The sequence below is a fragment of the Falco cherrug genome, chromosome 3, assembly GCF_023634085.1.
Source record: "Falco cherrug isolate bFalChe1 chromosome 3, bFalChe1.pri, whole genome shotgun sequence".
Lineage (NCBI taxonomy): Eukaryota > Metazoa > Chordata > Aves > Falconiformes > Falconidae > Falco > Falco cherrug.
This window is the reverse complement of record NC_073699.1, coordinates 111,403,889-111,431,880: the sequence shown is the minus strand read 5'-3', so window position 1 is coordinate 111,431,880 and position 27,992 is coordinate 111,403,889. Positions and strand designations below refer to the sequence as shown.

Sequence of the window (27,992 nt, the reverse complement as noted above, 5' to 3'; positions counted from 1 at the left end):
TTTATCCGTTACAAATATTTGCTTAACACTACCAGTTTACAGTGGCATGGAGGTTTTTTCTGAAGTGCCCATGTTAGTAGTCTTGCATCTTAGCAAACTATTAAAACTCTATCGAAGGCCTGGAATGAGTGGCTTGGTGGTGGTGTTTTTTTAATGATTTTATTTAATTTATTTTTTCTTTTAAGCCAGTGAAGCTTCAGATTCTGGGACAGGCGTGCTGCTGCCTATCTTCTGCTGTTTAAATACACTGGATTAAATGAAGAGCATTAAGCAATTTTTAAGTTTCTCTAAACAATGGATGGATTTTTCTGTGATTATTACATGAGTCAGTTATAATAATCCCTTTTTGTTGTGCGGTTTGTTGCTGAAACTGAGCACTGAAGGCTTGATGGTAACTCCCTTCTAAACAACCCGACTTCCAATTTGCAGAAGACATTTCTCTCGCTTCGTTCTGTTCTGCTGTAGCCTGTGTTTATTTCGGTAATGATGTGAATGTTGGAGATGAGCTGTCCAAAGGAATCACATGGCTTTACTGGGACACCGGGATAATAGCATGCAGTGTTCCACAGCTCAGGCTCCTTGCGCAGACTCCCCTTTGTCTGCGCAGGGTCCCTGAAAGCCTGTTTTGACCTTTTCCAGTACAGCAGACCACAATTCTACAAGTTTCTCAAATTAGTGCTTGTACCAGGCTATTTCTGTATGTTGACTGAAAGAATGTGAGTTGGTGAATAGCCTCTGCAATAATTGCAATAGGATTTAAAAGCACTGGATGGGCTACTGCTTCCTGCCAAAAAAAAAAAACACCAAAAAATGCTCCAACATGCCCAGCTTCTGCCTCTCGTTTGTTCAGAGGTGCTTGTATGTCCCAATGTCGGACCCATATAATGCCATTTACCCCCCCTGCCATACCGTAGGTGGGTAGATAAACATAAAGCAATTTCTCAGGAGGAGTAGAGAATAATGGGCAGCTTTCTGATTTTTGCAGGAGGTTAAAAAAAAATATAAAAATAGACTTCAGTCAGTACTTTTCTTCTGGCTCGTGGTCTCTGTTCTGTTCATTGTCCTTCACTGAAGTTTTACAGCATCCGTCACTGTATTTCAGTAATATTTTCTGCAAAGAGAATGGTCTTTAGGAGTAGTGAGTTTGCTTGGCTGAATTTCACAGCAGTTTTATATAATTATAAGCCTGTGCCAAAGCATTAGGACAAAACACCTGAATGTATGACATACCAAAGACCATAAAATCGCAGCTTGTTATTAGGCAGAGTTGTAAAATGAATGTATATACATGATCAGCTGTCTTCAGTGCATGCGGTTTGTAGTACGTAATGTTTGCTAGAGATTTCCTTACATGGTAATTCAGTATTTGATAAATATAATTGATAATTATAGCAGTGCTATACAGTAATGTAGTTCTGTGCTTTTCCGATTACCTGTTCAATATGAGTCAGTGTCATTATTTTATCTGCGGTTACGACAACAGTTTTTACAGGAATATGATGTTCTTTGGCTGTTTCATAAGCTGCACTTGCAGTGTGTTCTGCAGGCCTAGAGTGTGCCGAGCACTTCTGTATGCTTCAGTGGCAAATGAAGTTGGGTTTTTGCGTGCAAATCCCCATGTTAATGTATAGAAATGAGCCTGGTGTTCTCTAGAAAACAGCTTGGTCAGAACTGACTTGAACATGGACTTGGCTGCAAGCTACAAATGAAGTACGGTGGCTTTTGAGGCTGTTGGTCTGATCTCTCGGAAATGGGATTTCTTCCCACTTGTGTTGGTTGCTCAAGCTCTCCTTTTCCTCTCTGTTTTGCGATTGTGCTGGTGGGTGGGTTGCTGGCATGACGAGTGCCCATCAGCACCGTGAGACCTGTCAGAAGTAAGGAAGAATAGCAGCATGGAAATAGGATGCTGCCCTCTGATACAGTGAAATCAGGATGTGTCCATCTTCTTAAATTTCCTTGTTATTGTTGATAGAAATATATATATATATATACACATAAAGGGACAAAAAAAAAAGCGGATATGCCTAGAAAATGGGGGAAAAGCCTTGGACTTAAGGATAAAAGAAGAGAATCGAGAATTTGAGCATTGTCCCAGGAAGGCTGATGTAGTAGCTACCTCGGCTACAATAAAATATATACAAAGATGACTCAATTCTCGACAATTGAGCTGAAAAGAAGCCAAAAACGCAACGCTGTGATTCTCATCTTGCCAAGAGTGTCATGCTATATTGATCTGTGTCAAATGGGTGTTTGGTTCTGAGTTTTATCATGTGTTTCGTGCTTAAACCTAATCATATTTACGGTGCCACGCGTGGGCTGTATCGTATTCCTGGAATCAGAGCTGACTTGTCAAGCAAACAGTCTGACGTTTCCTTTCTGAAATGTTGCTGCAGGTATCTCGGAGGCACAGAGACCGGGAGGTCCTGCTCCCCAGCAGTCCGCTGAATTCACACGAGTTGTAGATACCGAGTAGCCTGTTGGCAAAGGGAATAATAGTTGTGTGTCCCGATGACAAAGAGCAGCTTGCTAGAAGTTGGGATCTTGGCTAATTGAATCGTTTTGCAGCTCGCGTGTCGGTGGTGTGTTTCCGATAGCTGTAAGGCTGTCTCAGGCTACGGGCTGATCTCAGTAACTGGAAATGTAAAGTTCATCATAACACTTCCCTTTTGCAGTGGGGAATTTCCTAGAGGTAGGCTTTTGAGCGGTGTTTTCTCCCGTCTTAAATCTTTGCCTAGGCTTAAGCTATTGATATTTTTCTAATTGTAGGCTGCCTGGTCCTTACCTTGTTCTCTTGGCTGCTTTTCCTTCATGGCACGGGGGACATCCTTAGCCACCACCCCCAAAAGCAAGCCCACAGGGCAAACTTGAAGGCCTTGCCTTTGCCCGAGTAGCTTTTTTTTGCCAAGGCTCTTTTGTTAAAAACAGTTCTGGGCTAGCTGCTCTCCCGCTAAGCTCACTGGAAAATGGAAGGCAGGCAGCCCCCGCTTTCTCATGTTACTGAACAAATCCCTCTCCTCTTCCCTGGGGTCCGCTGGACCTAGCGAAAAAACCGGCATTTCAGCTGTCAAACACTGCAATAGACCCACACTGCAGTATTATTTGTTCGTGCTGAAGAGACGTGTATTTTTTTCAGGGGTTGTAAACACTTTCATGAAGATTTTGACAGGAGTGAAAAATGAATTTAAGTCGCTGGTGCTAAGGGGAATGCAACGACTAGCTTTAATTCTGCCTGCAGACATTGCTGCAGTGCCCACCGCTCTGCCGAGGAGTAAATCCAGCTCGATGTATTATTTCTGGTGCTTGTGGGTTGCTTGGAGAGGTCGGGCACAAATTTGTAAATCCATCTTGGCAAACGTCAGAGGAGGAGATGGGAAGCAGCGTTTCGTTTGCCTTCTGTATTAGTTATCCTATCGTGTATCACATCGTGAGCCTTGCTCCGAGAGCAATCGATGGTGTCTGACCAGCCCCAACAGTCCATGACTAACCAGCAATGATTTCCCGGCAGGCTGCGGGACGTGGTTGTGTTCCTCCCACCAGCACCGTGGCTTCAAGTGTGAAGGACGCTCGTGATAAAATGTGATTTTAATTACACTCTGGTTCTGGAGTGTGGATACTAAAGACTGAAGAGCGAGAGCCTTTTGTTGTATTGCTCCTTCAAGTGTAAAAGCTCTGTTCCTCCAAAGCAGTTACGATTTCTGTTTGCCCGAGATGAACAGGAGGAGCAGAAAACCATGGAGAAAGGTAAAGATGCTATGAGCTTGCACGAAAACACTAAAAGGAATTATTACCGTGCCTGGTTTCATTTCAGGAGGGTGTACTCTATCCCACTGCTGGTAGGAGTTGCGGCTTGGAACGCTTCTCATGGGTTTAATAAGCAATATTTAAAATAATTTCTGGCTGTGGAGTAGGCAGGTCAGTGATACGCAATTTTGGGTTATGTTGTCATGGGCCTGATGGTTCCCTTCAGGAGAACGTGGCATGCTTTCCGAGGAGCAGAGTGGGCAGCACGTTGGGAAAGAGGAAGCCGTACAAACCTTTTCTTTCCAAGGAAAGTAACTTAGCTACTTGCAGAATTCTGTTCTGGGCTCTCTCCTGCAGAATGGCTTAGAAACCAGCATGCTGGTGAGATTATAAACACAAGGGAAAACAAAAGGCTTTTTTGCATGGCACTTGTTCAGAGCGTTCAGAGTTCTGACATCTTCGTGTTGTTGGAGGACAACCTGAATCAAAGCTTGATCAAAGAGCGGTTAGAAAATCAGGGAAGATGGTTTTCTGAATTTGGCCTTAAAGTGAAAGCTGGGCAGCAGTGAACTTGATGGCTTCGTCGATTTTACCCCGTTTCTCAATCTACCTACAGTGAAAAATAAAATTACCTCTTTTAAGGCAGCAGTATTTCAGGTGAATTTGCTACTGTGTGATGTGGAGATAGACCACCAGCACCAGTAGCCTTGGATGCTCTGGTGAACAGAAGACTTTCAGGGATTTGTTTTGGGTTTTTTTGTACTTGGTTAGCTGTGAGATGGAAAATAACTGAAGTTCACAATTGGCACGTTTCTTTTGCAAGGACGGGAGACGATTTAGGTGCTTTCTCTGTCAGGAAGTTGTATAAAATATTGGGAAAACACCCACCAGCAGCCTCACCTGCTGTGTTAGACCTATTTCAAATTAGTATCTTGTGTCTTTGTTAATGGACTTCTGCGTCTGGGGCTGGTCGCAAGTACAAAAGGAGAGGTTCAAAGCTTATCCAAATATCAAAAAACACCTTAGATTTAAAACTGGCCTTTTAGTGCCATGTTCTTTGCAAGAATAAGTCATACAGGAGCATATGACTCGTAGCTATGTAGCTTAAAATATGTTTAATGTTGCTGTGAATATTGCAAAATTACATGTGGATTCTCCTGCTGCTTGAAAAGCACCATAATTTTCTCTCTGGAGGAATGCAGGCATGGCTGTTGCTTTTACTTGATGTTGTTGAACTCTTGTGACATTATGCATGGCTTTTGTTTAAACGCCTCGTGTGGTCAGGAACAAAACACAAACAAACTGGCAGATGATTTTTTATTGTGGTTCCAGTAACAGGCTGGAGCATCTTTCTAGGTGTATGTAATCAAGAGGTATAATTATGCAATGTTTTTCTGTATAGTAAGTCCTTCTTAGTAATGCTCTTCACAAGCAATTGCTGTTGTTCAAAGGTCTGTATGCTGCTTTAAGTAAGCACGAGTCTAGAAGAGGACTTTAATATTAAACTTCTCCTTTATAATGAAACTCCAAAGTATTAACAGTGCAAAGGGTACAAGTTCTTGCAGTGATTTTTTTTTTTTTTTTTTTATATACCTGTATCATCTAGACCATTGCTAGGGGTTCAAGGATACCAGCTCCTCTGTCACTGTGATGTTTGGGAAATGTGATGCTGCAATGACTGACTTGCAGCAAAGGGATTCTCTGGAGAGGAGGTTGCTTGCAACAGGCAAGAAACATGACTTCATTCCAGACTGCCACTGCTGTTGTGTTACAGCCAGGCTTTAATGGAATCAGATGTTCACATCAAATTAATACGTTTTACATGGAGCCCATCAACTAACATTTAATTTGCTTCAATAAGAACTCGGGGCATGTGGGATCAAAATGGTTTGTGCTTGGGATAATCTGGAAGAATCCCTGTGTTACAGCATCTTAAAAATGCTTTCTTAAACAAGAGGTAGCATTTGTGAATAGGCTAATTGCTTAATGCAACCTCATATCTTTAGTGCAAAACTGAGACTGGATAGGAAAATTACCTCTTAATCAAGGATTCTAAAAGTAGAGAGACTATTGCGTGCGTGTGTGTGTCCAACAAAATAAATAAGGTTTCATAGAGATTTTATTTTTTTTTAAATGAAATCCCTCTTGCATGGTCTGGTTCTTTTGAGCTACTGCAAATGTGCAGGTGACTATTTGTATTTACGATCCCAAACTACCCTCTGGTATCAGGGGTGGCTAGTGAGATTGCAGGTGTAGGTTCTCTCAATTAATACCCTTGCAAATGGTTAGGTCGAGACTGATGCTGCAGCAGAATTTTAGTCTTGTAAAAGCTTCTGTAATCTGTCCAGAAAGTCTTGAATGCGATGCTTCCCTTATCCCCAACTACCACGGTACGTTTCTCTCCAGCATCTCGCCCTGCCCAAGTTTCTGTCTTGGCAGATCACAGGATTAGGCTGCGCATTGCTTTTGTGTGAGAATATAAGTTTGCACATCAGACGGGCCGTTAAGTCAATTCAAATGAAATCGGTGTATAATAACCAGAGTTATAAACTGTAATGTTGATAGTTATTATCTTCGTGTTGGAGAGGGGATTAGCGGGCATGTTACTACAGACCCATGGTGAGAGGTAGCGTGTAACGCCCGTGAGTAATGCGAACCGATTAAATCTGTTAGGTTTGTGCATGATAAGTGTTAAATCTCCTGCCAGCGCTGGTGAGCAGTGTGGTACGCCTTGCCATTTGGGGTTCCTGTAAACAACGGATGGGCGTCAAAAAGATCCCAAAGCACCAAAGAACAAGCAGTGCTGCCACAAAGGAGCGGGAGCACAAAGACGTGCTTCCAACCTGTGATGGCAGAGCACAGACGCTCCCAGGCAGCGCTGGACGTGTAATTACCTGGCCCTACCAGAGCATGGGTGTTTTCTTCCATGTTCTTGCAGGTGTGGTACATCAGAGAAGCATCGTGGATGCTTCATATCCAACAGATGAGCAAGGCTGGGTGCATCTCGTGCCAGAAATGGGATAGTGATGCCTTAGCATGCCAGAAGGAACAATTATGCCGTCCCCTGAAGGAGCACAGACAGCTGGTCTGTTCAGTGTGTTTATGTTTTCAGGACTCATTAGCTGTTAATACTTTCATGAGCATTTGATAGTCATTGTTCAAACTAACACTTTAGTTTCCTGTTGCGGACTTAAGCACTTGAGCTATTGGATTTTCCTTTCAGCTCCTGCTCTTCTCCCCATAAACCGATGGGAAGACGCGCCAACAGAGTGGGAAGCTCCGGAGTCAGTGCCTGGGAGATGGCAGGGGAGAAGCTTAGACCACTGTAAATGTTTTTTCTGTTGTTCTGTTTGGTGGTTTTCTTCTCTGCCTGACTAAAACTACTAAGAAGAAGGGTCTTCCCAAAGAGTTTTTCTTAAGGAAAAAATGCTTTGTCATTAAACGTTACTTGAGGAAAACTTGTTTCCTTGAGCGAGGGATATTTTTTTTAATGAAAGAAATAATGGAGTAGATACCATCAGGCATCGTTAACTATCGACTGGTCTACTTGTGCCTTTCTGCCTTGAGCAGAAACATACCTAAACCAGTATGTTTGTATCTGGCATACTTTGTAAGCAGGCGGTTTGTTGTCTAAATAATACCGTACTCGCATCTAAAAATCCTGGCGTTTTAAAATAAAATTACCAAGCAATATTTGGAAAGGCAAACTTCTCCAAAACTATCTTTCTGCTCTGAAGAGGTTTTGTGGATCTGTCGCAGTGGGCGATTCTCCTTGCTGGGCAGTAACCCGGAAGTTGCCTTGGTAGTGGGAGAGGAGAAAGGGAGGGACTGGTGTTAGTTGACCCAGGTATTCAGGGAGTGGGAAAGTGGTTTGAAGCTTGTTGAGTCAACAGACTGGTTTGCTTAATGTCATGAACATTAAGGCTTGAAAACTTAGAGAAGCTTTTAAGGGACGTTATCCGGTTGGTGAGAACGTCTCCATCAGCTTGGCAGTACGGGAGAAGAGGTCAGTATGGGTGAACTGGTAGCTCCTCTTCCAATTTCAAAGGAAACACACAAGTTTGCGGTGTGACTCAGCTTTACAAGAACACTGCTTTAAGCCCCGTTAATCCTAGCTGACTATTCATGTGTTTTGTTTGTCTAATATCCTTGCAATGTAGCTGTTCCCGTTAAAGAAAGCCAGCATCCTTTGTTCTCCTCTAAGCTACGTAAGACATGACTGCAGCAGCAGTTTGGGCCTGGAGCTGCAGTGACTGAATGCTGCTGGAATGTAACGTGTCGCATCTGGGAACAGGGGAATCATCCATAGCTTCTACAGTTCAGGCTAGCCCTGGATTTGGGGTGGGTGGTGGTTGGAAGGAAAACATCCTGGAAGGTGGGAAAGAAAGAAAAAAGCTTGATTTAAAAAAAAAAAAAAAAAAAAGAATTTCAAATCTAAAGAAATAACTGAAAATCCAATAAGAAACTCTGAAGTCTGGTAGATTTAGGTGGCAACGTGTGCCTGTCTGGTTTAGAAAAAGGATTTTTGGATACGGCTGGGAATCATAGCAACTGATGCATCTGAGCCAAGAAACAAGTGCGTTTGAGAGCAGCAGAAGCAGCTGACTGGTTAAAATCCTGCAGCAAATATGTGAAGGCTGCTGGTTTCTCCTTTTTTTTTTTTTCCCCCTATAGTGTGCAGTCATTTCCCTTTTGGCCATTATAGTCCTCACCACACTGCTTCTCCTGAGGAGTTACCTGTCTGCTTTGCTTTATGCTGCAGAGGTGATGAGTTTGGCAGTGTTTCCCCCTTCCTTGAGGTGAGGGGAACACTGGGCTTTGGTCCCTTCCACGAGCATTTTAGGCTGCATGTGTACCTCACTGGTTCTGTTTGCTAAGAAGCAGAGGGCATCAGCAGTCTGCTGGGAATGAGACTTGGGGAAAACCAAGCCTTCTGCTTTTAGATGGTAACTGGGGAGGAAAATATTGATTAGTATAAATTACTGGGAGAATAATTTCGTGTGAATATTAAAAGACGTCAGAGCCATAGTTAGCGTCTTCTCAGTGGCACACTGACTCCTCAGCGCTGCATTTGTTGGAGCGTGTAGTAGCACAGCTGCCAAGGTCCCTTTTAAAGTCTTGTGTGGTACAGCAAATACAGGATGATCGTATGAATGAGCAATCCTTCTATTGTTCCACTTCCTCAGAAGTTTAAATAGAGTATTAATCCTCTGCTCCGTTGTTATCCTCTACCTTCCCGTCAGTTTCCTTCCTCTTTTTGGTACGGTTTACGCTTAGGTGTGAGGAGAAAGTAAGATTGGCATTTTCAGCTGTTAAATGAGGTTAAACAGCTTGGTAGTGGGTGCGAGAAACATGCTCTGAGGTTAGGAACGTGATATTAATGGTTAGCAGGACCCTTATTATCAGTCCAGGGTGAATTTCCAGCTGTTAAACTTTTTGGTTAAAAATCACGTGACTGTTTTATTGTTCCCATAATTAAGTGAAACGCAGAAATTGCAGGGAGGGTGTGTATGGGTGTAAAATAAGGCATCATTTTCCTCTTCTCTTGAGGACACTGTCTGGAGTTTGACGGAAGGGAATTAGGGCTGTAAATCACCGTTTGGCAAAATGCACTTTAAACTGGCACAAAGAAAAGAAATGGAACTACTGGCATTTCTGCAGGATGAGGAAGGTTAGTCTGAGCGGACTTTGAGATGTGTAATTTTGGCAGCTGCCCAGGATGGCTGAATTGCAGGGGAGGAATGCTAATCCTTTTTGCTGGCTTTTGGCACAGTCAGTAAAAATATGCAGATATGTTTTCCAAAAAACACATCCCTCTGCAGAATGCACAGCGCACTGTGAGGATGCAAATCATACAGCAGGCTAACCTGGATGCAGCCGGTATTCCTCATTTCAGCAGCTAAAACCTCAAAAAGCAGCATATCAATTTTTGCAATGTCTGCTTGACTTGCATCCGTAAATGACAGCCTGCTGGCAGAAGGACCGGGAGGGATGATTAAAGCCATGCAACACGCCTCCTGTAACAGAAGGAGACCATCTTACAGCTTGCTAATATAATTGACTGCTTTAATTTCACCTTCTTGACTTAATATTAAAAAATCTGAAAAACAGTTACTGTTTTTACAGAAATGTACATGTAATTAATAGTCAAAAAACATAGGATAGGGAAATAATGAGCTAAAATATTTGATGACAAATGTAAATTTCAGCTTAAATATTTTACTCTGCTTGGCAGTAAATAGTTACCGGTAAAAAGACGTACAACAAGTCTTCCTGCATAAATCAAACTTCTGCTGTAGGATGGAGAATTTGCAGGCTGTGGTGTCGGCTATTCCTGCACCACAACAGGAGGAAGGAGCAGCTGTAGGCAGCGTGGCAGCTTGGCACAGCGCTCGGTGGAGCTGCTGCTGCTGCATTGAGATGTGACCCGTTCAGGTGGCTCGGCTGGCTCCTGAGGACAGCAAGCTGCAGCAGCGCTGTGCCTGTCTGCGTCCTTTCCTGCTGAAACGGTCCGCCCCGGCTTCCACTGCCAATGGGATGAGGTTGGCACCTTGAATGCAGAGATGTACCGATGAGACTTGTATCTCCAATCAGTGGAATATCCCGCAATCTAGCCATCACCAGATATCTCTGCAGATTTGAAAATCAGATGAAATGATGTGTTTGGGCAGATTGAACCTTGCATTTTCCAGAATGCTTTGATTGAATACATCTCTGGGCCCGTGGTTTGCCATTTTCAGTTCAACTGTAGAAAGTGTTGAAGCGGCAACAGAAATTACCGTGATGGTACTTGGAGGTTGTGTTCACAGGGTTGTTTTTAATCATGTGATATCCAAAGTTTCTTTTCCAGGACTGTGGTTCCTGTTGTTGTAACAGACTGGGCGAGTCTGATGTGGCATTATTGCCCGTTTAAAAAGAGGGGCACACGTTTTACTTTCTCCCTCTCCCCGCAAACTCAGACTATATCCATGCATGTGAACGTTAGTGTTTGAGTTAGTGATGTCCCATACCAGGTTTTGCCCTTTAAAGGGGTTTGGTGCTTAAAAAGAGGAACTGCTGGATATTTTGATGCTTAATCCGATAATGAACTCAAAATGTAATGATGCTCGTAGTATGAGGTTTAATTATCATTTGTCGTTCCTTTTCTTCTACCCGTTGAGTACTGCAGCAGCGGTGAGTGTGTATCCCCTGCGTTCAAGGGTGCTCGTCTGAGTACTCTCCTTGCAGTTGTTGTGCTGGAGAATGAGTGAGGCACGTAGATTATTGAGGATTTTGATATAGAAGGCACATAAACGTATTAATTGATTGGTCCAAACAGATGAATATTAAGATTGCTCCTTCAGATAACTTACCTTCAGCTGATTCTTTTTGCACTGAAAATCTTCCACCTTCTTTGCAACCAGGTATTGTATAGGAGAGCAGGAAAGAGTACTGATCCCAATGGAAGTGGTTTTAGCTGTTCTTACAGACTTCGTGTTCCTGGTTTGAGGGTGTGCTGGTGAGGGGGACCATCTGCTTTACATTTCAAATAACTGTCATCATCCTACAGCTATCAGAAGACTTGTGATTTTTTTTTGGGGGGGGGGGGGGGGAGGGGGGGAAATATATTACTTTTTCCCTAGTTAACACTTTGTCTGCCAATCTTGTCTTTCAGATGGGAAGAGGAACTGACAAGAAGAATGAGCCTGGAATCTATGGTAGAAACCTTGCGAGAGGTAAGTTTTGCATAGTGTGTATTAAAAGTTGTAGCTTTTCCCTGCGCCTTTTATTATGCTGGGAATCATTTAATGGGTCTTTTAATTAAAAAGCCATCTTCTAGCGAGCAGCTGACTGCATAGCATAGTGTTGATGTTTAGAAGCTGAAGCAGGAAGGTGCTGAAGCTTCTGACCAAGCGCAGCGTGGGGGTGGCGAGGTGCCTTATCAGCCGGGCTGAGGTTAAGTGAGGAAGCATATGTTGGCCTGGTACCTCTCAGTTCTGTCTGTGCTTTCTCTTGCAGGAGGCTCAGGAAGCAGAAGCTCTCCAGGAGGAGTTAAACGAAAAGATTGAGAGACTGAAAGCAGAACTTGTGGTCTTTAAGGGTCTGATGAGTGATGTAAGTACACTGGTGAGCGGAGTGGCCGGCTCCCACTGCCTTTGTGAAATGTGTGTGTCATGCAAATGGCTTCATTCATAAAAAGGTTATGGTCTTAGTGAGTGCCGCTTTGTAGTTAGCGTTATGGCTGCTGGTATGACCTAATGCATCAGACAGATCACCCTCCCCCCTGCTTCCTGTCTGGTCTGTGTAGAGATGCATTAACTTGCTGCTTAGCCCATAACCCGGACTCTTCCCTCCCTTCCCCATTCTCCACAGCTGGCAGTGCCGGCATTCCGATCTGCAGCCATGGGGGAAAAGAAAAATCATGTTGGAGAACTCGTAGGTTAGGGAAAAGGGTTTGTCACCATGCAGCACCATGTACTGCTAACGGGGGGGGGGGGGGGGGGTGTGTGTGTGTGTGTGTGTTGCTCTGTGTCAGGCAAGAAAGCGATGTTCAAAAAGATCCCAACTCCCTTTATGAAAGCTCGGAAGAGATTAACTCACTGTCACTGGTGCAGGTAGCTGGCTTTCTTTCCAGTGCTGCTTCCACCTAATTTATTTATTTATTTATTTATTAAAAAAAAGACATTTTCTCAGGAATTTCCTCATGTCTTGTTAGATAATGACTTCCCTTCAAAGCTGGGGGATCTTTTAGGCTATGACTGGGTAATTTTCTTACATTTTGACACACTGAGAAGCATGTACCCATGCAGATACCTAGAAGGATAAGCCAGGTGAACGCTAAGTAAGGCGCCTTTCTCTGCGAGACTGAAGTAGCGCTGATGCCAGTTGTCTAATGAATGTGTCCTATTAAGCTTATTTATTCTGTAATTTTGCATAGAACTGCTTCCTTCTGTCTTTACATAAAGCTTGCAGAACCCGCTCCCTGGTGTCAAATACGTTCTCTCAGGGCCACTCGATCTGTTCATGTGAAATTTCGCTATTAGCTGTCTCTCATTTAATTGAGAATAGGCATGCTTGGTTAGAGGCAGTGTGAAAGGGAGGAACTTGTTAGGGCTGCTGCTGACTTTTTCGCCGAGGAAGAAATGTTGTTCTGTGTGGACAGAAAGGGTGGCAGTGAACGCAAACATCCTCCTCGGCTTTAGAGAACGTGTGCTTTGGGCTTTGCGAGCTCCGTCAGGGAGAAGCGAGCCAAAGGGAAGCAGTGAAAATGCTTGTTTTGAATCCCACTGTGTAAATATTTAGAGGAGAGAAATGCTGGATGTTGGTATGTGACTCTTGCCTTCCTGCGGATAAGAATCACTGATACCTACTCAGTGGATAAGATTGTGTTTGGAGTGTGTCAGTCTTTAGAAATTTCTTATTCTTAGTGTTTTGGAAAACAAAAATCTCTAACTTGTCAAACAATGGTTGACAGGGGTTGGAGAAGAACTCTTGTCTAATAATAAAAAAAAAAAAAAATTAAAAAAAAAACCAAACCCAAAGCTTTCTTCTTGGAAAGGGGATTTGATATTGAAGAATGCTCTGCAAAGAGTTTTTCTGCTTTTCTGGTCAAAGTGGAAGCATTGCCCCTAGCCATTGAAGTGGTACGTTCTAACAGAGTAAGTCTTGTCCAGGCTGGAAAATGTGCCTTTTTTAAAAAATGTTTCTTCATCAGGAGCCAGATGTACTATCTGAGTGGGAGTGTTTCTTACAAATTATGTTTATAGTTACTGCCCAGAGTGAAGCAAGACAAAATAATACTCATGTAGAATTTTTGCTAGGCTGGAGCCAGGTTAATGCCAATGAAGAGGAGCATTTTCTGTGTCACAGGCTTTCGTGGATCTCTTTAGATCCAGTCTTGATTTTGTTTTCATAGTATGTATGATGTTGCTGTGTAGCCTGGATTCTGTTTTAAAAGCAGCGTCTTGTAGGCACAGTTCTGTCTGAAAGGGGGAGATGTGTTGCATAGTCACCAGGTATTAGATTTCATTCTATTCTGCACGTGCCCAACAGGGTTTTTCTTCTCCATTTTTAAAGCTTTATTGACCTGTGAAAGTTTACTGTTGCCACATCTAGCAGTTGTTTTGGGGTGGGTATAGGTTTTTTGGTGGCAAATCACTCTTGAGTTGAAATTTTATTAGAATTGGATATGAAATGTGAATTATTAGCTGTCTAGTCTATTCAGATTGTCCGTGTACTGCCTTTCCTGGATTGTTTAAGAATAGTATACCCTGGGGTTAGAGAGATACTGTGGGGTATCTCTTCTTTCCTGAACTGTATAATAATAGAAGATAATCACTACTGTCCTTCCTGCAGCCCATGACAGACCTGGACACAAAGATTCAAGAAAAGGCCATGAAGGTGGACATGGACATCTGTCGGCGAATCGATATCACAGCCAAGCTGTGTGATGTAGCGCAGCAGCGCAACTCTGAAGACGTTTCCAAGATATTCCAGGTGATTAGGCCATGAATTTTCCATAGGGTAGGACGAGAAGTGAGGGGACAGGAGGGAGCAGTGCTGAGGATTGTGGTCCAGGACGTTTGCCTTTTCTTGAAATTTCTCTCTGTAGACTTATTTTCTTCTTTCTCAGTCTTGAAGCGTAGCTCTCTTCTGCAGAAGCTGCTGTAGTACTAAGCACAAAATTTAGAGAGTTTAAAAAAAAAAGTCTCAGGATGAACTTTAAGACATGCTGTTAGTCTGATGCTAGCCTACAATGAATGCAGGGAAAAAAGGCATTACAGGGTCTAGGTTTGTATAAATGGCTTCCTCACATTTGTTCCCTTCACAAGTGAGAGGTTTTAAGCTTGTGGAACTGTCATCTGAATGTCTTTATTTCTGGCCCAAGCTCCGTGGCCAGAAATAACGCTTCTGTGGTGGTGAGCTATGACTGCTTGGTGAGACTAGAAACTCCAGTTGCTTTCCTTGAGCTATTGTGGCTCCTTGGTGCTGGTAGGAAAGTCCTTTAATTTGCTCCAAAAGCAAGCAGTAACAGCTCTGTGTGGAGCAAACCTGTAACTCCCGATGCAGTTGGTCTTCTGACATAACTGCAGTTTCAATTGCAATTAACCCAGCTTCCTTCCACTTTGATCTAAATGTGTCTTGTTCGGTCTTTCAGCAAGTCTGATGCTTTCCTCTATAGCGATGCCATATAGTGTGCCAAGTGCTGTACAGAACCACTGTAAAAGATCCCTGTGGTCTCTCCTGGTCGTGCTTTCTGGCTATAGTGGAGTTGCCTAAAGGTTTGATGGGGTTTTTTTCTTACGTATCCCAAAAGACTCAACTCTCCTTATTGGAGACAGTTTTTTTTTTTTTTTTTTTTAGCCTGTTGAGCCATTGCATTGTGATGGTGGTTCCTTCTTGTCTTTGAGTAGAATTGCTATGCTCAATTTCTGCTCAAAGGCAACTGCGAAGCACGCTTTTGGTCGGGCATGCAGTGGTTAAAATGATCCTCACAGAGAACAGCACCAGTGAGGGATGGTTTATATGCCAACTAGAGGAAAAATTCCAGTAGGTTGGGAGCGGACTGTGTGTTTGGGACTGCGGCACCACCTGTGAATATCTCTTACAGTCACAGCCCTCGGGTGAAGAAGTGATCCTCTGCACCCTTTGCAGGGGTATCCCTTGGGTTCTCTGCACGTCTGTGAATTTCATTTCTTTGAGGTTGTCCAGGCGTTTTTCATGGTTCAGTTAAACCCTTCTTCTGACAACCTGCAGATGAGCAGCCTGCCTCCGCGGTGGGGTGGGACTGACCTGAAATAAAGGCTTTTCTAGAAAGGCTTCCCGGCTACTCTTTCGTGGTGGTTCGATGCAGGGAGCAACAGCCTGTGGCGGTGGCAGGAGAGGGAGAGTTCTGTCATTGCTCTGGAGCCTGCTGCCTGGGCGCTCCTGCCAGCTTACGCTTTTACCCTGTATCATTCTAACCTCTGCATGTTCTCTGGTAGATCATAGACTGGTGTCAGTGAGCAGATGAACATCTGTAGAGCGCTGGCAGCCTGCAGCTTGCTTTGCTCTTCGCCGTTCTGAACTGCTTCCTTGTGCTCTGTGTTCACCACTCATTAACAGATGCGATTCCCGTTTTGAATACGAGCAATCCCTGAGTTGCCTGGGAACTGATGAACGGTTATATTTGCTCAAACCTAACGCCTCTCCTTCTTTATTTCTGCCCCTCATGGCGCAGTACCTCAGTTGAACCTTCTAGTTACTGCTCTTCTCTCCAATTAAGGTGGCTTCCAAGAAGAAAGAACGCAAGCTCACATCTGACGATGACCTCTCTGAACAGGATGGAGATAATGGCAGGTTCTCTGACGATGAGGTCAGCTGTTCTTTGAACATCACGGATGAAATGAAGCGTATGTTTAATCAGCTGTGAGTATCGTGGACAGCATGGGGGAAAGCTTAATCTGAAGTGCAAACTTAGTCCCAGAGCATCTGAGCTGCCAGCATGGTGCATACTTCAAGGTTTTCTGGAAGTTCAAATGAAATTAATTAATTTTTGTTCCTCCCTTATGTAGGGGGAACTATAGAAAATATATAAAAAAAAAAATCTACTTCTACTACTATGCACTGTTACAACTGTAGCAAAAGAAGAAACATGCAACAACAACAAAAGTAAAAAACTTGAGTCTGTTCTGTACGTTTGGCTGAATATTAGATTTCTAGAGTTTTGGAAAGAACCATGCTGCTGCTTGGGCTGGATAGAATTTGGCAATGTTGCTGAAAGCTCGGTTTGAAATGGATACAGACTTTTCTCTAGTATTTTTCATGACTTTTCAGTTGAGCTATAGAAAAATGGTAGCGGCGGATCTGGCTGGAAGATGAGTTCTGGCAGTGAATAGCAGTTTCTAGATTCCAAGAATATCGGTGTTATAAGCCTTGCTGCAAAGTCTGGTCTCCCAGTGTGGAAGAATTGCAATTTTGCCTTAAGTTTTACCCTAAACTGAAGTGTTAGGAAGCTTGTAGCAGCTGAGAAGAGACTCTCTGCACCTTGGTGCTCCACAAAGCAGTTCAGGAAGCTGCCTAGCAATGTGTCCTGCTTTCCTCTCCTGCTGTCCTGGAATCGGTGGAGATGGCCACAGCCTGGTGAGACTTTTGTGGGTCTCTGCTGTTTTCTTTGGGCAGAGAAAAGCCCCAGCAAGCACCGTAGGGCTGACTTCCCTAGTGTTCAAATATGGGTGTCTTCTGCCAAGTTCTGCATGACTGCAGAGGGAAGAATTCCCAGTGCTTTCCCACACAATGTAGGACAGTATGTAATACGTAGGAGTATTACAAGTTATCTAAGAAGCACTAACTCCTGTGTCAGCTGTTGCCAAAAGTTCTACTTTCAGGAAGTCTGTGTCTCTCTTTTTGCCTGAATTTCAGACTTAGGAGGGCATGTTTTTTGTGAAAGTTAGGACTCTTGTTTTAGATGTCTTTAGGCCCTTATTAATATTAAGTGTTGTAAATACTTACCCCCTGGTCCAATTACATATGCACAGAGTGCTGCAGGATTCTCGATACATTCAAATTGGGTTGATCTAGAAAGCGTTCATGGCTTATTGGAGATGGTACATTTCTAAGGATGGCTGGGTTTGGGGTCTTTGTGAAGTAGAAAATAATAGTTTACAAATAGCTGAAGATGTTCTCTTTTTAACAGAAGTAAAGCAACTTGCATTTTCTCCGTAACGAATGTAATCTTTAAGTGTCTAGTAGTAAAAAGTCACAATCCAGCCGACTTTGAACAGTGTCTATGTCTGAAGTAAGCAGCAGTCAGAACTGGGAACCTCTGTGCTCTCTGACAAGGAGAGCTTTTGCAAAAAGAAACCAATTTGAAGAAGTTGAATTGCAAAAGGCACAATCATGTATGTCCAAGTGACTTGGGTTGTTTTAGAATTATTTTTTAGAGTCATGCTGAGTATAGACAAATAGCCTGTCTCTCTTGCCAAGCTCTTCAGCCTCCTAAAGACGGTATTGGACTCGGCGTCCGGACTGAGATGTTATCTGCTTGAAAGGAAGTGAGCTAAAGTAATAAAAATGCATTGGTCTGAAATTAGCAGACTGCTGCTGGGAGCCATTTCAGGTTTTTGTCAGGCCTCCTTAACAAGGACAAGAAGCAGCTACTAGTGTTTTGCTGTGCTGCTGTTCAAAGCCAAAGGGACTCGAGTGCCTTCTGAAACTTTCCTTTATTGCACAACTGACCGTACTAAAAGGGCTTGACCAAATAACAGTGTTAAAGGTCACTCTTGCCACTGTTTGTTCTCAGTCTTAAGTGGCTGTAGTAGCACCTTCTGTTGGTCAAGGCAGCAATCGGTATTTATGCTCACCTGCGCACCGTCTCGGGGTTCAGATTTTTCATAGTTGTTACTTTTGAAAATAATGTTTAAGGGCTGCAGAGAAACAGTTGGCTGAACTTCTACGTGAAAATCACCAGGGAGTCTTCTGATGGCTGTTTCTTGTAAAATTCCTCGAACTGTGTTTGGGCTCATTTTCCCATGTATAAAAAGAATAGTTTAAAACATTTTTGTGGTTTTGCAAACCGGGGAAACTAATGTGCAGCACCATCTGGAGGACAGAGCTAGGACTGTGTACTTGAACCAGGAATGCTAACAAGGATCTTTTATTCTGCTTTGGCATGGCAAGGAGCCCAGGAGCAAGAGACCTGGACAGTGGCAAAGCCTGTTTGTAAAAACTGTGAGGATTTTCCGCTGCTGCATTGTCTCCTTCATTCAGTTCTCGCAGCCTCTTTTTTTCTAGATTAATTAAAGGACCGAGGGAGTGGGACTGGAGTAGTTTTCACTAATGCTTTTTCCGTTATCTTAACAGTCGTGAGACATTTGATTTTGATGACGACTGTGATAGTTTAACGTGGGAGGAGAATGAGGAAACGTTGCTTCTTTGGGAAGACTTCACAAACTGCAATCCTTCAATTGACCTCCAAGGAGAGGTGAGTTTATTTCCGTTATTTTCTCGAACTATTCTCTGCAGAAACTGTATCCCTCAGCTGCTCTTTTAGCCATTTGAGCCTTCGGATATTTGACTGGTGATCTAGTTTGCCACGCAAACTTGCTTTGATTTTAAAATCCTCTTAGTGCTTTCTCTCTATGGTTGCTTTTCAGTCTGTGCCATTTGCCAAACTTCATTTCTTCTGCTCCTTCAAACTGAGTATTTGAAAGTACCAAGCGAGTGTCAGAAGACTCAATGTGTGTCTAGCTGTTAGCAGAGCATCACGCCATCTGTCACCCTAAGCAGTCACTTATCCAAAGCCCTGTATCTTCCACGCAGCATCTCACTTTCTCTGTAGATTATCATTCACACTTTAATTGTCAAAATAGAACGTGTAATGTGGGGGATGGTATTGCACAGAGGAAAAAAAAAAACCCACACCTCGGTATGGTCTGTGGAAGATGTTAAAGTCTGTATACCCCGTTGCAAACAAAGAAGCTGTGGTTGCAGGACTGCATAAGGCCCCAGGGATCTTCTGAACCGTGAATCTTGTGCTTCCATCTTCCCAGTCAATAGGAATCTCCTGGCGCTGGTGGATAATAAACAGCTTGCTTTTAATCCTTACGATCCCACGCAAAGCTAGCTAATGGCTGCACGCTGCCTCATTCAGTGACTCCTGAGCCTTTTTAAACAAGCCTAAAGAGTGATTGAACTGGCAAGGTCTGGCTTTGTGCAGGTAGTCTTAAATGTGATGTTATTATTTCACTACTGAGTAGCACAACAGCAGTAGGTAAGAAATAATCCTGCCTTCCTCCATCACCGCTGCAGTGTAAGGATGCTGAGGCAGCAGTCTCCTGAATATTGTCTTGTGTTGACTGCCAGGGGTGTGTTAATTTTACGTCTTCCCATTTGTGTATCATCTGGCATACACTGAAACTGCAGAGATTACTTAGAAGTGCTAGGACTGCAGAAAGCGGCGTACTTAGCTACGTGTTGTCTTTTGAGCAGGGAGAGTGGCAGAGTGATAATGTGTAGCCATGTGCTGGAATTAGTGACAGATTTATTTGCATATACCCATGTGTGCATGTATAAGCGCAGCTATCAGAGGAATATTGCCGAACTCAGACCTTACGTGCGAAAACTCTAAAGGTTTTAAGAAGCTTAAATCCTTCTAAATGAAAATTATACAAGGAGAGGGTAGATTTGTCTTGTAGATGGAGATTCAGAATAAAGACTGCTCTGTCTGTGCCTGGTCTTTAACATAGTGCTTTACATGCCTGAATCTTCCTTCCACTGGCTTTATTCCTTTCAAGTTCTTACATGGTGCCCTAGCCACCTTCTTTAATGACCTTCCTCCTTAAAGCATTTCTGCATGTAAAAGGATAAGTGGAATGAGTCTTGTAACTATAGGCTGGATAGCTTGACGTTGATACCAGGTGTGATCCTGATAAAGCTGCCACAGATGTGGCCAAAGGGTGGAAACATAATTAATGCTCATCAGTGCAGTTGCATTAAATTGATTTTTTTATATTTTTTTTTTTCTGGAAAAGGGAGGTAGTTAATAGCATGAAGGAGAGCATGAACAATGACATTGTTTTTAATCTCTTCGTGACAGCATGAAATAGCGCTGTATGTTTTGTAGCCCAGACCATATTGGCAATCCAAAGTGATAAGGATATGGGAGCTGTTGTCTGGCAGGATGTTTCCTTTGGGACAGCATGTGTTCTTGCGTGTGGTGTTTTCATCGATAGCATGCAGGAGAGAGCTTGCTTTATCTAGTGGTTAAGTGAAGAATTTCAATAGGATGGAGACTTGAAAGGACTCGAGAGTAATTTGTAATCAGAAAATGAGAATTCCAGTGCAAAGCCGTAAGTCGTGGTGTGGTCAATGCAAGGGAATACTTAGTTTCATGGCTGGAGAGCATTACAGTCTATCCAAGTGTGATCAGACTGTGAAAGGTTCGGGAAAATCCATGGTTTTGGTTCTTTGACATCATCAGGTATATGCGTTTAGTTGCCGGAGCTTTGGTCTGTAGGTTCCTTGATCAGAGACTTTATCTTTGTGTGTCCAAAGCCATGGTCATGGTACAAAAATGTCTCCCGCTATGCCAGGTCTAAGCGGCAGAATGTTGCTTGCCTGCATAAAAATGTATTGAAAAAAATCTTTGCACGAAAGAGGTTAACAACCTGCAGTTCTGAGTGAGGTTAAATAAGGAAATCTTCAGTCTGCTACTGAATTCCTTGTTAGTTCCTTGCTAATGCTTTGTGTCCTCCTTTCCCCTGCAGGAAGAAAACCTGGGAAACTTGATCCATGAAACAGAGTCTTTCTTTAAAACGAGAGACAAGGAATACCAAGAAACAATAGGGCAGATAGAGGTAAGGAAGTGGTTCGTGACAGTATGAATTGTTTCTGATGGATGAAAACATGCAGTGTTCCGGTCCACTGTACCCACAGAGGAAAGGTGGAATGTCTCTATATCCAAGAACGCAAAGGTGTTTTCCTTTGACATCCTCTTGGGATTTTTTTCTAAATGTCATTCTCTATGCAGCACTGTTACTGAGTAAGCATAAATCTGTAGCTTGTGGAGAGAGAACCTTCAGAACAAAGAGAACAAAAGCACGCTATTATTCATTTTCCCCTGTTTGTCCTGCACATCCACCATCACACTGGGAAATGCTTTACGAGATGTGGCCTCGCAGGTCACCAGGCACAACAGCTGTAGCTTCTCAACCATCTTTGCCCTGCCTAGAATATGCTTTCAGTAATTACTGCATGTTGACAAACAAGATGCCAAACAGCAGAAAAAAAAAAAAACCTCAAGGGCTGTTTAAAAAGTGTTGAGCTCTGATTGGAATACGCTTCATGAGCTGATGAATACATTGGCAGTATGCAACACCGAGGTTAAACATATATTGTGCGGGTGTTTTGGCTTGGCTCTGGGCAGCGTTAGCATCCCCACCAGTATGTAAAATCGAGCAATGCTGGGAGAAGCTGCTAGCAGCTCACCTTAGGCTGATTATTTTCTCTCATTTCTTACAGCTGGAATTGGCCACGGCCAAGAGTGACATGAATCGCCACCTTCATGAATATATGGAAATGTGTAGTATGAAAAGGGGCCTGGATGTACAAATGGAAACCTGTCGTAGGCTTATCAAAGGCTCAGCTGACAGGTAATAAGCTACCACCATTCTGCCTGGGGTGCTTCAAGAATTGTTTCCTGCCAAGTTGTTTTAAAGGCAATAGTACCATTTTGTCCTAAAGCTTTGTCTTTTAGATAATCCTGTTTGGTTCAGGGCCAAATACCAGTCTTATAAGGAGCCCTATAAAAGTGTCTAGGTTCCTACACACAGTAACACTGCTCAGGATTCAACACTTATTGGTAAGACCAGGGATCTCTAACCTGGACAGATGTTTAGTCTTCATGTCGTAGATCTACAACTCTTGAACAAAGCCCAGAATAAATCTTGACTGTGGACCTACATGAAGAACGTGGGTTTTAATCTTCTCATGTGTTAAGAACTCTATACTATGATGGATTTTCTTATCTCTTGCTCACCCCCAGTACACGCCCTGGCTTCAAAGAACAAGATAATAAACTTTTTGGGGGTTTTCAAGACGGTACGTATTATGGAAGATGAGAGTCTCTGTAGGATGTTCATTGGACTTAAGTGTCCTGCTCCCTGTCAGGAAACCTAGGGCAGCCTTTATGTTTGTATAGGAGATTGCAGGGGTGGGGTGGCAGCACACGGGCTGCTGACGTTTACAACTGATATTTACTGTAAACCCAAAGTTTAATGTTAATAAAGGATACTTTAAATTGTTTTGGGCAGTGAAAGGACCATCTTCTTTAAAGATTCCTCCCCCCGCCCCCCCCCTTCTCTCATTGATATTTAATTTCTTGTTTAAACCTTTCTCTTAATTTTTCGACAGAAATTCTCCATCTCCCAGCTCTGTAGCCAGCAGCGACTCAGGAAACACAGATGAAATTCAGGACGATTTGGACAGAGAGACGGATGTGGAGCCCATGGTCAGCTGATACGTAGTTGGAGCATTCTGGTGAAAGGGAAGATGGAAGAAAAGATTAAAAAACAATACACTGATGGGGGGAAAATAAGACTCGTAAGCCCTTGCACAGGGTTTCTAAGGACTCATTCCTACACGCATCCCCACCCCACCCAAGGATTGGTGCTGTAAATTTCTATTGTTATACAAATCATAAATGCAGAGTCCTGTAAGAAAACATGGTGTTTTAATTGTGCCTTTGCCCCAAGCTGAGCCACTTTGAGCTCCAGTGGAATATTAATAGCAGGTGTTTTTATAAAAAATATTACTTTAAAAAAATCTGGTAGCAGCAGAGAATGGTGCTGCAAAGGCTCTGGGTATCTCAATAAGCTTATGGGTTTATTGAACTGCGCACTGATTGGCAAAAGGAATGCTGGCAAAATGAGAAGCAAACCCAAGACAATTAAGGTACAATTACCAATGTCTGGCACAAAAAAGAATGCCTCAAAATTGAACTGTAAACATTTAAGAATAATAGCAGGTGTCGAGGCAGCTTTTAGGATTAAGCAGTTATACAATATTAAAAGGAGTTACTTCATTCCGTCTTTCTGGGTGAAGGAGCCTTTGAGATTTGTGCAAACTTTCTGCTAGGCTCCAGAATCCGAAGCAGCAGGTCTCAGCTCGGTGGCAAAGCAGGTGGACAGAGGAGGGTTCAGTGGGGTGGGACTATCACTGATAAACTACTATGCAAAAAAAAAAAAAAAAAAAGCTCGCCTTATTTATATGGAATGTTTGGTCCCTGCTGGGCTACAGTTATCTCTTGGGGAAAGGAAAGCTAAAAACAAATTTGCACATGTTAGTTATCTGTAGAGCTTCTTTTGAGGAGGAATGTCGTATTACAATGCCTTTGTTTCCAGTGATTGGATTAAGAGGGGAATCAGCCCTTCAGTTCCGTGTTGTTTTGTGTTTTCCTTTTTTCAGGTTTTTTTTTGGTTTTTTTTTTTTGGTTAAAAACCATAATGTTTGCAGATTTTACTTTGCTGACAGGGAGATAACTCCCATTTTATGCTGCTTTCATGATGTTTAGAGTGGGGTAGTTGAAGCATTGGGATAAACGGACATGTGGGGGTGTAGATGTAGACTTGAGACATGCCATTGGGAGAGTTCCAGACCACTGTTCTTCAGAAAAGCTGAACATCGGAAAATACTGTAATCCTTTTTAGGGCATAGTGAAATGAATCCCAAACTACTGCTGCCCAAGAACGAGGGAAGAACAGCCATGTGCTTTCTCTGTGAGAAAGTGAGGAGACGTAGGCTTTGTCAGTCTTTCTGTATTTTTACACAGGAGAAAGCAGCACCAGAAGTTGGATCACTTGGTGGTATTTTGAGGAAACTCTGGCATAATCAAGCTGTTCATGGTTATAATGGGAATTGTAGCACCTCAGCCAGGTAAAAACAGGGTATAAACCTCAGCCAATAATTTTTTGTTTGTGTTTTGGGGTTGGTTTTTTTTTTTTTTAGACTAAAGTTGGAAGTGTAGTTAATACTGCCTAAAGGTAACTGTGTAGTTAACTAGCAGTTGTAAGACTTGGAGTAAATACCAAATGTTTTTGGTTTGTTTTTTTTTTACCTGCCAGATAGCTTAGAAACTGCTATGTAGGGGCAGTGCTAGGACTGGACAGGGACATATCAGATTTAAGCACCCTCTCAGTGTTACGTAAAGGTAAGCTGGCCAATCTTTTTAGCTTCCTGAGTATTGTTTCCAAGCCCCTCTCACGTATTGATCTGAAATCAGCGGGGTTGCATTGTAAGCATACAGCCAGTATAGATCAGTGTTGCTTTCTTCCAAAAAGAGCTCAAGTGTCTTGGCAAACAGCGCGTTCCTGGGCAGAAATGCCTCTTTGGCGCAGCTGTGCAGGGCGGCAGGGCCTCGGAGGGTTTCTGTGCCCGCTGTAACTGTGGGTACAGTAATGTCGTCTTCATTTGAGTTTCCCGTGTCGCTGCCTGGAGTTTCATCGCTGTTCAGATCAGTCTCCTACTTGGACACAATGGTGCTTTTGGGCCACATGAATCAGATGGGCTCCGTGGTTTTTTCAGCGTGGGGAGGAGTTCTGGGATGATTCATCTGGATCCACAATGTGGAGGCCACGATCTGCAGTTGCTGGCTTCTGAGAAAATAGATGCAAGGATATTCTTGTGGTTTCCTTACTGATTGAAATGCTCAGTGCAGTTATTCATAGAGTAGCTAGCGACTCCCTGGTTCCTGTGGTGTGGGTTAGGGGCTTTTTCAAAGCCTGTTTCAACGCGTAAATGTAGATAACTTTTCTCTGGGAAAGAAACCTTATTCCAAAGTGTTCATTCCTATTATTTCTTAGGTGGCCAAAGTGGTAAATGTCACGTTCACTGGGGCTGCAAGCTGGGGTGGGTGGGTGGGGGCCAGAGATGCGATATTTTTTTGAGGGGGCTGGGACTGCATGTTTTCAATAAAGTACTCTTAAGGTTTTTGAAGCCTGTATGAACTACAGCTGCTAATACGTAGTTTCTCACAAGGCTGAGAAACCATCTGCCAAAGCTGAGTGTCTGTAATGCTTTAGTGACTTTGGTGGAGGCATTGTGAAGCAATCGACTTGCACAGTGAGTCGGCCTCATCAGAGGCTGTCGTTGGCTCTCCTGAGTTATGAAATGCTCTTTGGTACTGGAGAAACTGAGCAACATTAATGGCCGTCCGGCTTAGCTGCTGTTTGCTGGTTTGTTTGTTTGTTTTCCTTAAAACTCAGTGTCCTAGTAGGAAAAAGGCTGAGTGTTCCTGAAACTAGTAGCTGGTATGTTGAGGGTAGGAAAGAATATCCTTAGTTTGATGGTGAGAGCCAAGTGAGGAAGCAGAAATTCAGCTGTGGAAACAAGCTAGCTGTAACCTACAGTTTATCTCATAGCCATAATTATGAGGAGCATCTGTAATAGGGTTGCATTTGTTGGTAATTTGTAAGGGATGTGGGTCTATAGTAGAGGATATAGAAATAATGTGTATGGTGGTGATGTGTATGATGGTAAATTACCATGGTTGTTGGTCTCTGTTTCTTATAACCATATGTAATCCATTTTTAAAGAAGAAAAGGTGATTTCGTACTTGGGATTGGGGTTTTGTTTTCGTTTAGGCTGTGTAGGACTTGGTGGGTCAACCTTTCGGGAATTACTATGGTTGATCCTTGATAGTTTTTCTAGGAGGTCTTTTGGTTTAGTTTCAAGCGATGCTGCTGATTTAGCCGACAGTGGTCCTGTTCTGTTTGCGTATAACCACTCTGTATAAACCAGATCAAAAGCTTGCCAGAAAAAAATGGTGAAAATGCTGGAAATGATTTTGATGACCTCTTTCTTTTTCCTTTGTAAAGCTGTAAATACTTTATTTTTGTTTTCTATTCTTAATGCGGTGTCATATTGACACTTTTTTAGACTTACAATCAGAAAATCCTCCTCATTGTTTCTCATTTTTTAAAGGGGGATTTCAAGGAAGCAAATTTTTTTGCTTGTTAGCAGTGTAATAGATCAAATTCCTAAAATGGGTTTGTACAAACAATGTTTTCAGTAAACAAACGGCAGTTGCTTTTGTGGATGCATGTTGTTCAAAAATGTCCAAAGAATAATGTGGTACAAACATTTTTTTCAAAGACTTAGTAATTATAATATTAGTTCACACAAGGAAAAACAAAATTCTTTAAGAAAACAAGTGTCGGGGCTGGGGGGGACTATAATGAAACTCATCTAAGCTAAATGTGTAATCTATTTATAAAAAACACAGTATATATTCTATTTTTATTAGAGGTTTTTAAAGTGCAAACAGAATTCTGTTAGCAAATGCAATTATTCCCTTGTAAAGTATCTTCTGCTCTGATGTGACTCCAAATTCTCAAACGGTTTCAAGTGGCAACATGGGAACAATCTAACAGGTACGGCTGTGAAGCACTTGCCCATCGCTTCCTAGGAGCAAGAGAAGGGGGGGTGGGGGGGAAGTAAAAGAAATAACAGCTTTTCTGCAGCTGCAGGAGTATTGCTGTTTCTCCTGGTTCGTTTTTTTTCCTTCCCCTAATGGCGTGGCATTCTGCTGAAGAGAGTAAGGACCTCTTTTGCTCTCCTAAACCCCAGGGGTGATTGCAGCACAGTAGTTTTAAAATCTGCCCCAGAGTGGGTTTTGTGCTTTACCTGGTTAGAAGATAAATGATGTTTGTCTGCACTGGCATAAATTGGAATTAACTTGATGAGACAAATTAATAGATTGGAATTGTGCCTGAATAGAGTTCTAAAGCTGCTTCTAATACATGATTATTTTTTTTTGCATAACCATTCCTGCCAGCAAAAACACAAGTAGAGTCCTTGGTCCAGGGTTGGCTTGAGGAAAAGCCACAGCGATCAGTGGGTGCTCACAGCCTTGCCACAGCGCTGCGGGCTCTGTAAAGCAGCTATTTCCTTCTGTTTCCCTTGGCTCTGGAGAAAGGCGGGGGAATGTTTGTGTTGGAGCACGCAAAGAAGAGAATTGCAATATTGGGAAGTGTCTGATTGTGTTTCACGTTTGAGAGTGCTTCATTTTAGAGCTGAATGTTAAAAGCACGATTTATCACAGCAACATTAAGAAATTATAGTGCTTCCAGGGTGTAATAATACCCTGAGGAGGATTTTTCACATTTTGCTTCAGGACTTCTGGGTTTTTTATTCTTTTGCACTGGTCCAGGACTTTGTTGCAGGGGAACACACAGGTTTTAAAAATACCTGCCTTCAGTGTTAAGTCACACAAATGCTTGGTTTTAAGCTTTTAGTAGAATGTAACTTCTGTCAGTTCGAGTTTTAAATGAGAAAAGAAATTGCCACTCTAAGGCAACGCATAGTATCCTGGTGTTAATAATGCAGGGTTCAGAGGTGAACATAAACACTACCTGCCAAATTCTTCATTCAGTCCCTTGCCAGCCCGTTTCTGGGGAGGGGAACACCGAAGGCTTGAACACAAGTCTTTGGCAGAGTAGTGAAGAAACACTTGATTATTTCTTTTTGTCTGTTTTTGTGTGTAGTTCAGTGTCTTAAGACCCTTCTGCATTTGCGGGAGCCTTTCAGAGCTTCTCTTTTGAAGAAGCAAACATTGTGTTTAAGAAGTGGGTATTTGATGCCTCTAGAAATCACAATTCCCTCCTAATTTGAGGCACTCCAACAGTGAAGCACTTCGGTAAGCAAAGGTGGTGCTTGTGGGTCTGGCTGGCTCCATCTTTGGAGGAAAGATGAAGTTAATGCTTAAAAAAACCCAAACCCTGGGGTGGCTTCAAACC

General features: G+C 42.8%; 1 protein-coding gene across 1 annotated transcript in view; it reads left to right on the top strand.

Moving 5' to 3' along the window:
• The window catches only part of IFFO2 (intermediate filament family orphan 2), a 37,083-nt gene extending 14,270 nt beyond the window's left edge, over window positions 1–22,813 (top strand). Inside the window, exons 2-9 of the mRNA XM_055705571.1 lie at window positions 11,396–11,456; window positions 11,740–11,835; window positions 14,077–14,217; window positions 15,986–16,128; window positions 18,562–18,682; window positions 20,967–21,056; window positions 21,721–21,851; window positions 22,612–22,813. Coding sequence (XP_055561546.1) covers window positions 11,396–11,456; window positions 11,740–11,835; window positions 14,077–14,217; window positions 15,986–16,128; window positions 18,562–18,682; window positions 20,967–21,056; window positions 21,721–21,851; window positions 22,612–22,717 — 889 coding nt within the window. The 3' untranslated portion in view covers window positions 22,718–22,813. The remainder of the gene's footprint in view (window positions 1–11,395; window positions 11,457–11,739; window positions 11,836–14,076; window positions 14,218–15,985; window positions 16,129–18,561; window positions 18,683–20,966; window positions 21,057–21,720; window positions 21,852–22,611) is intronic.
• Window positions 22,814–27,992: the final 5,179 nt, after the last annotated feature.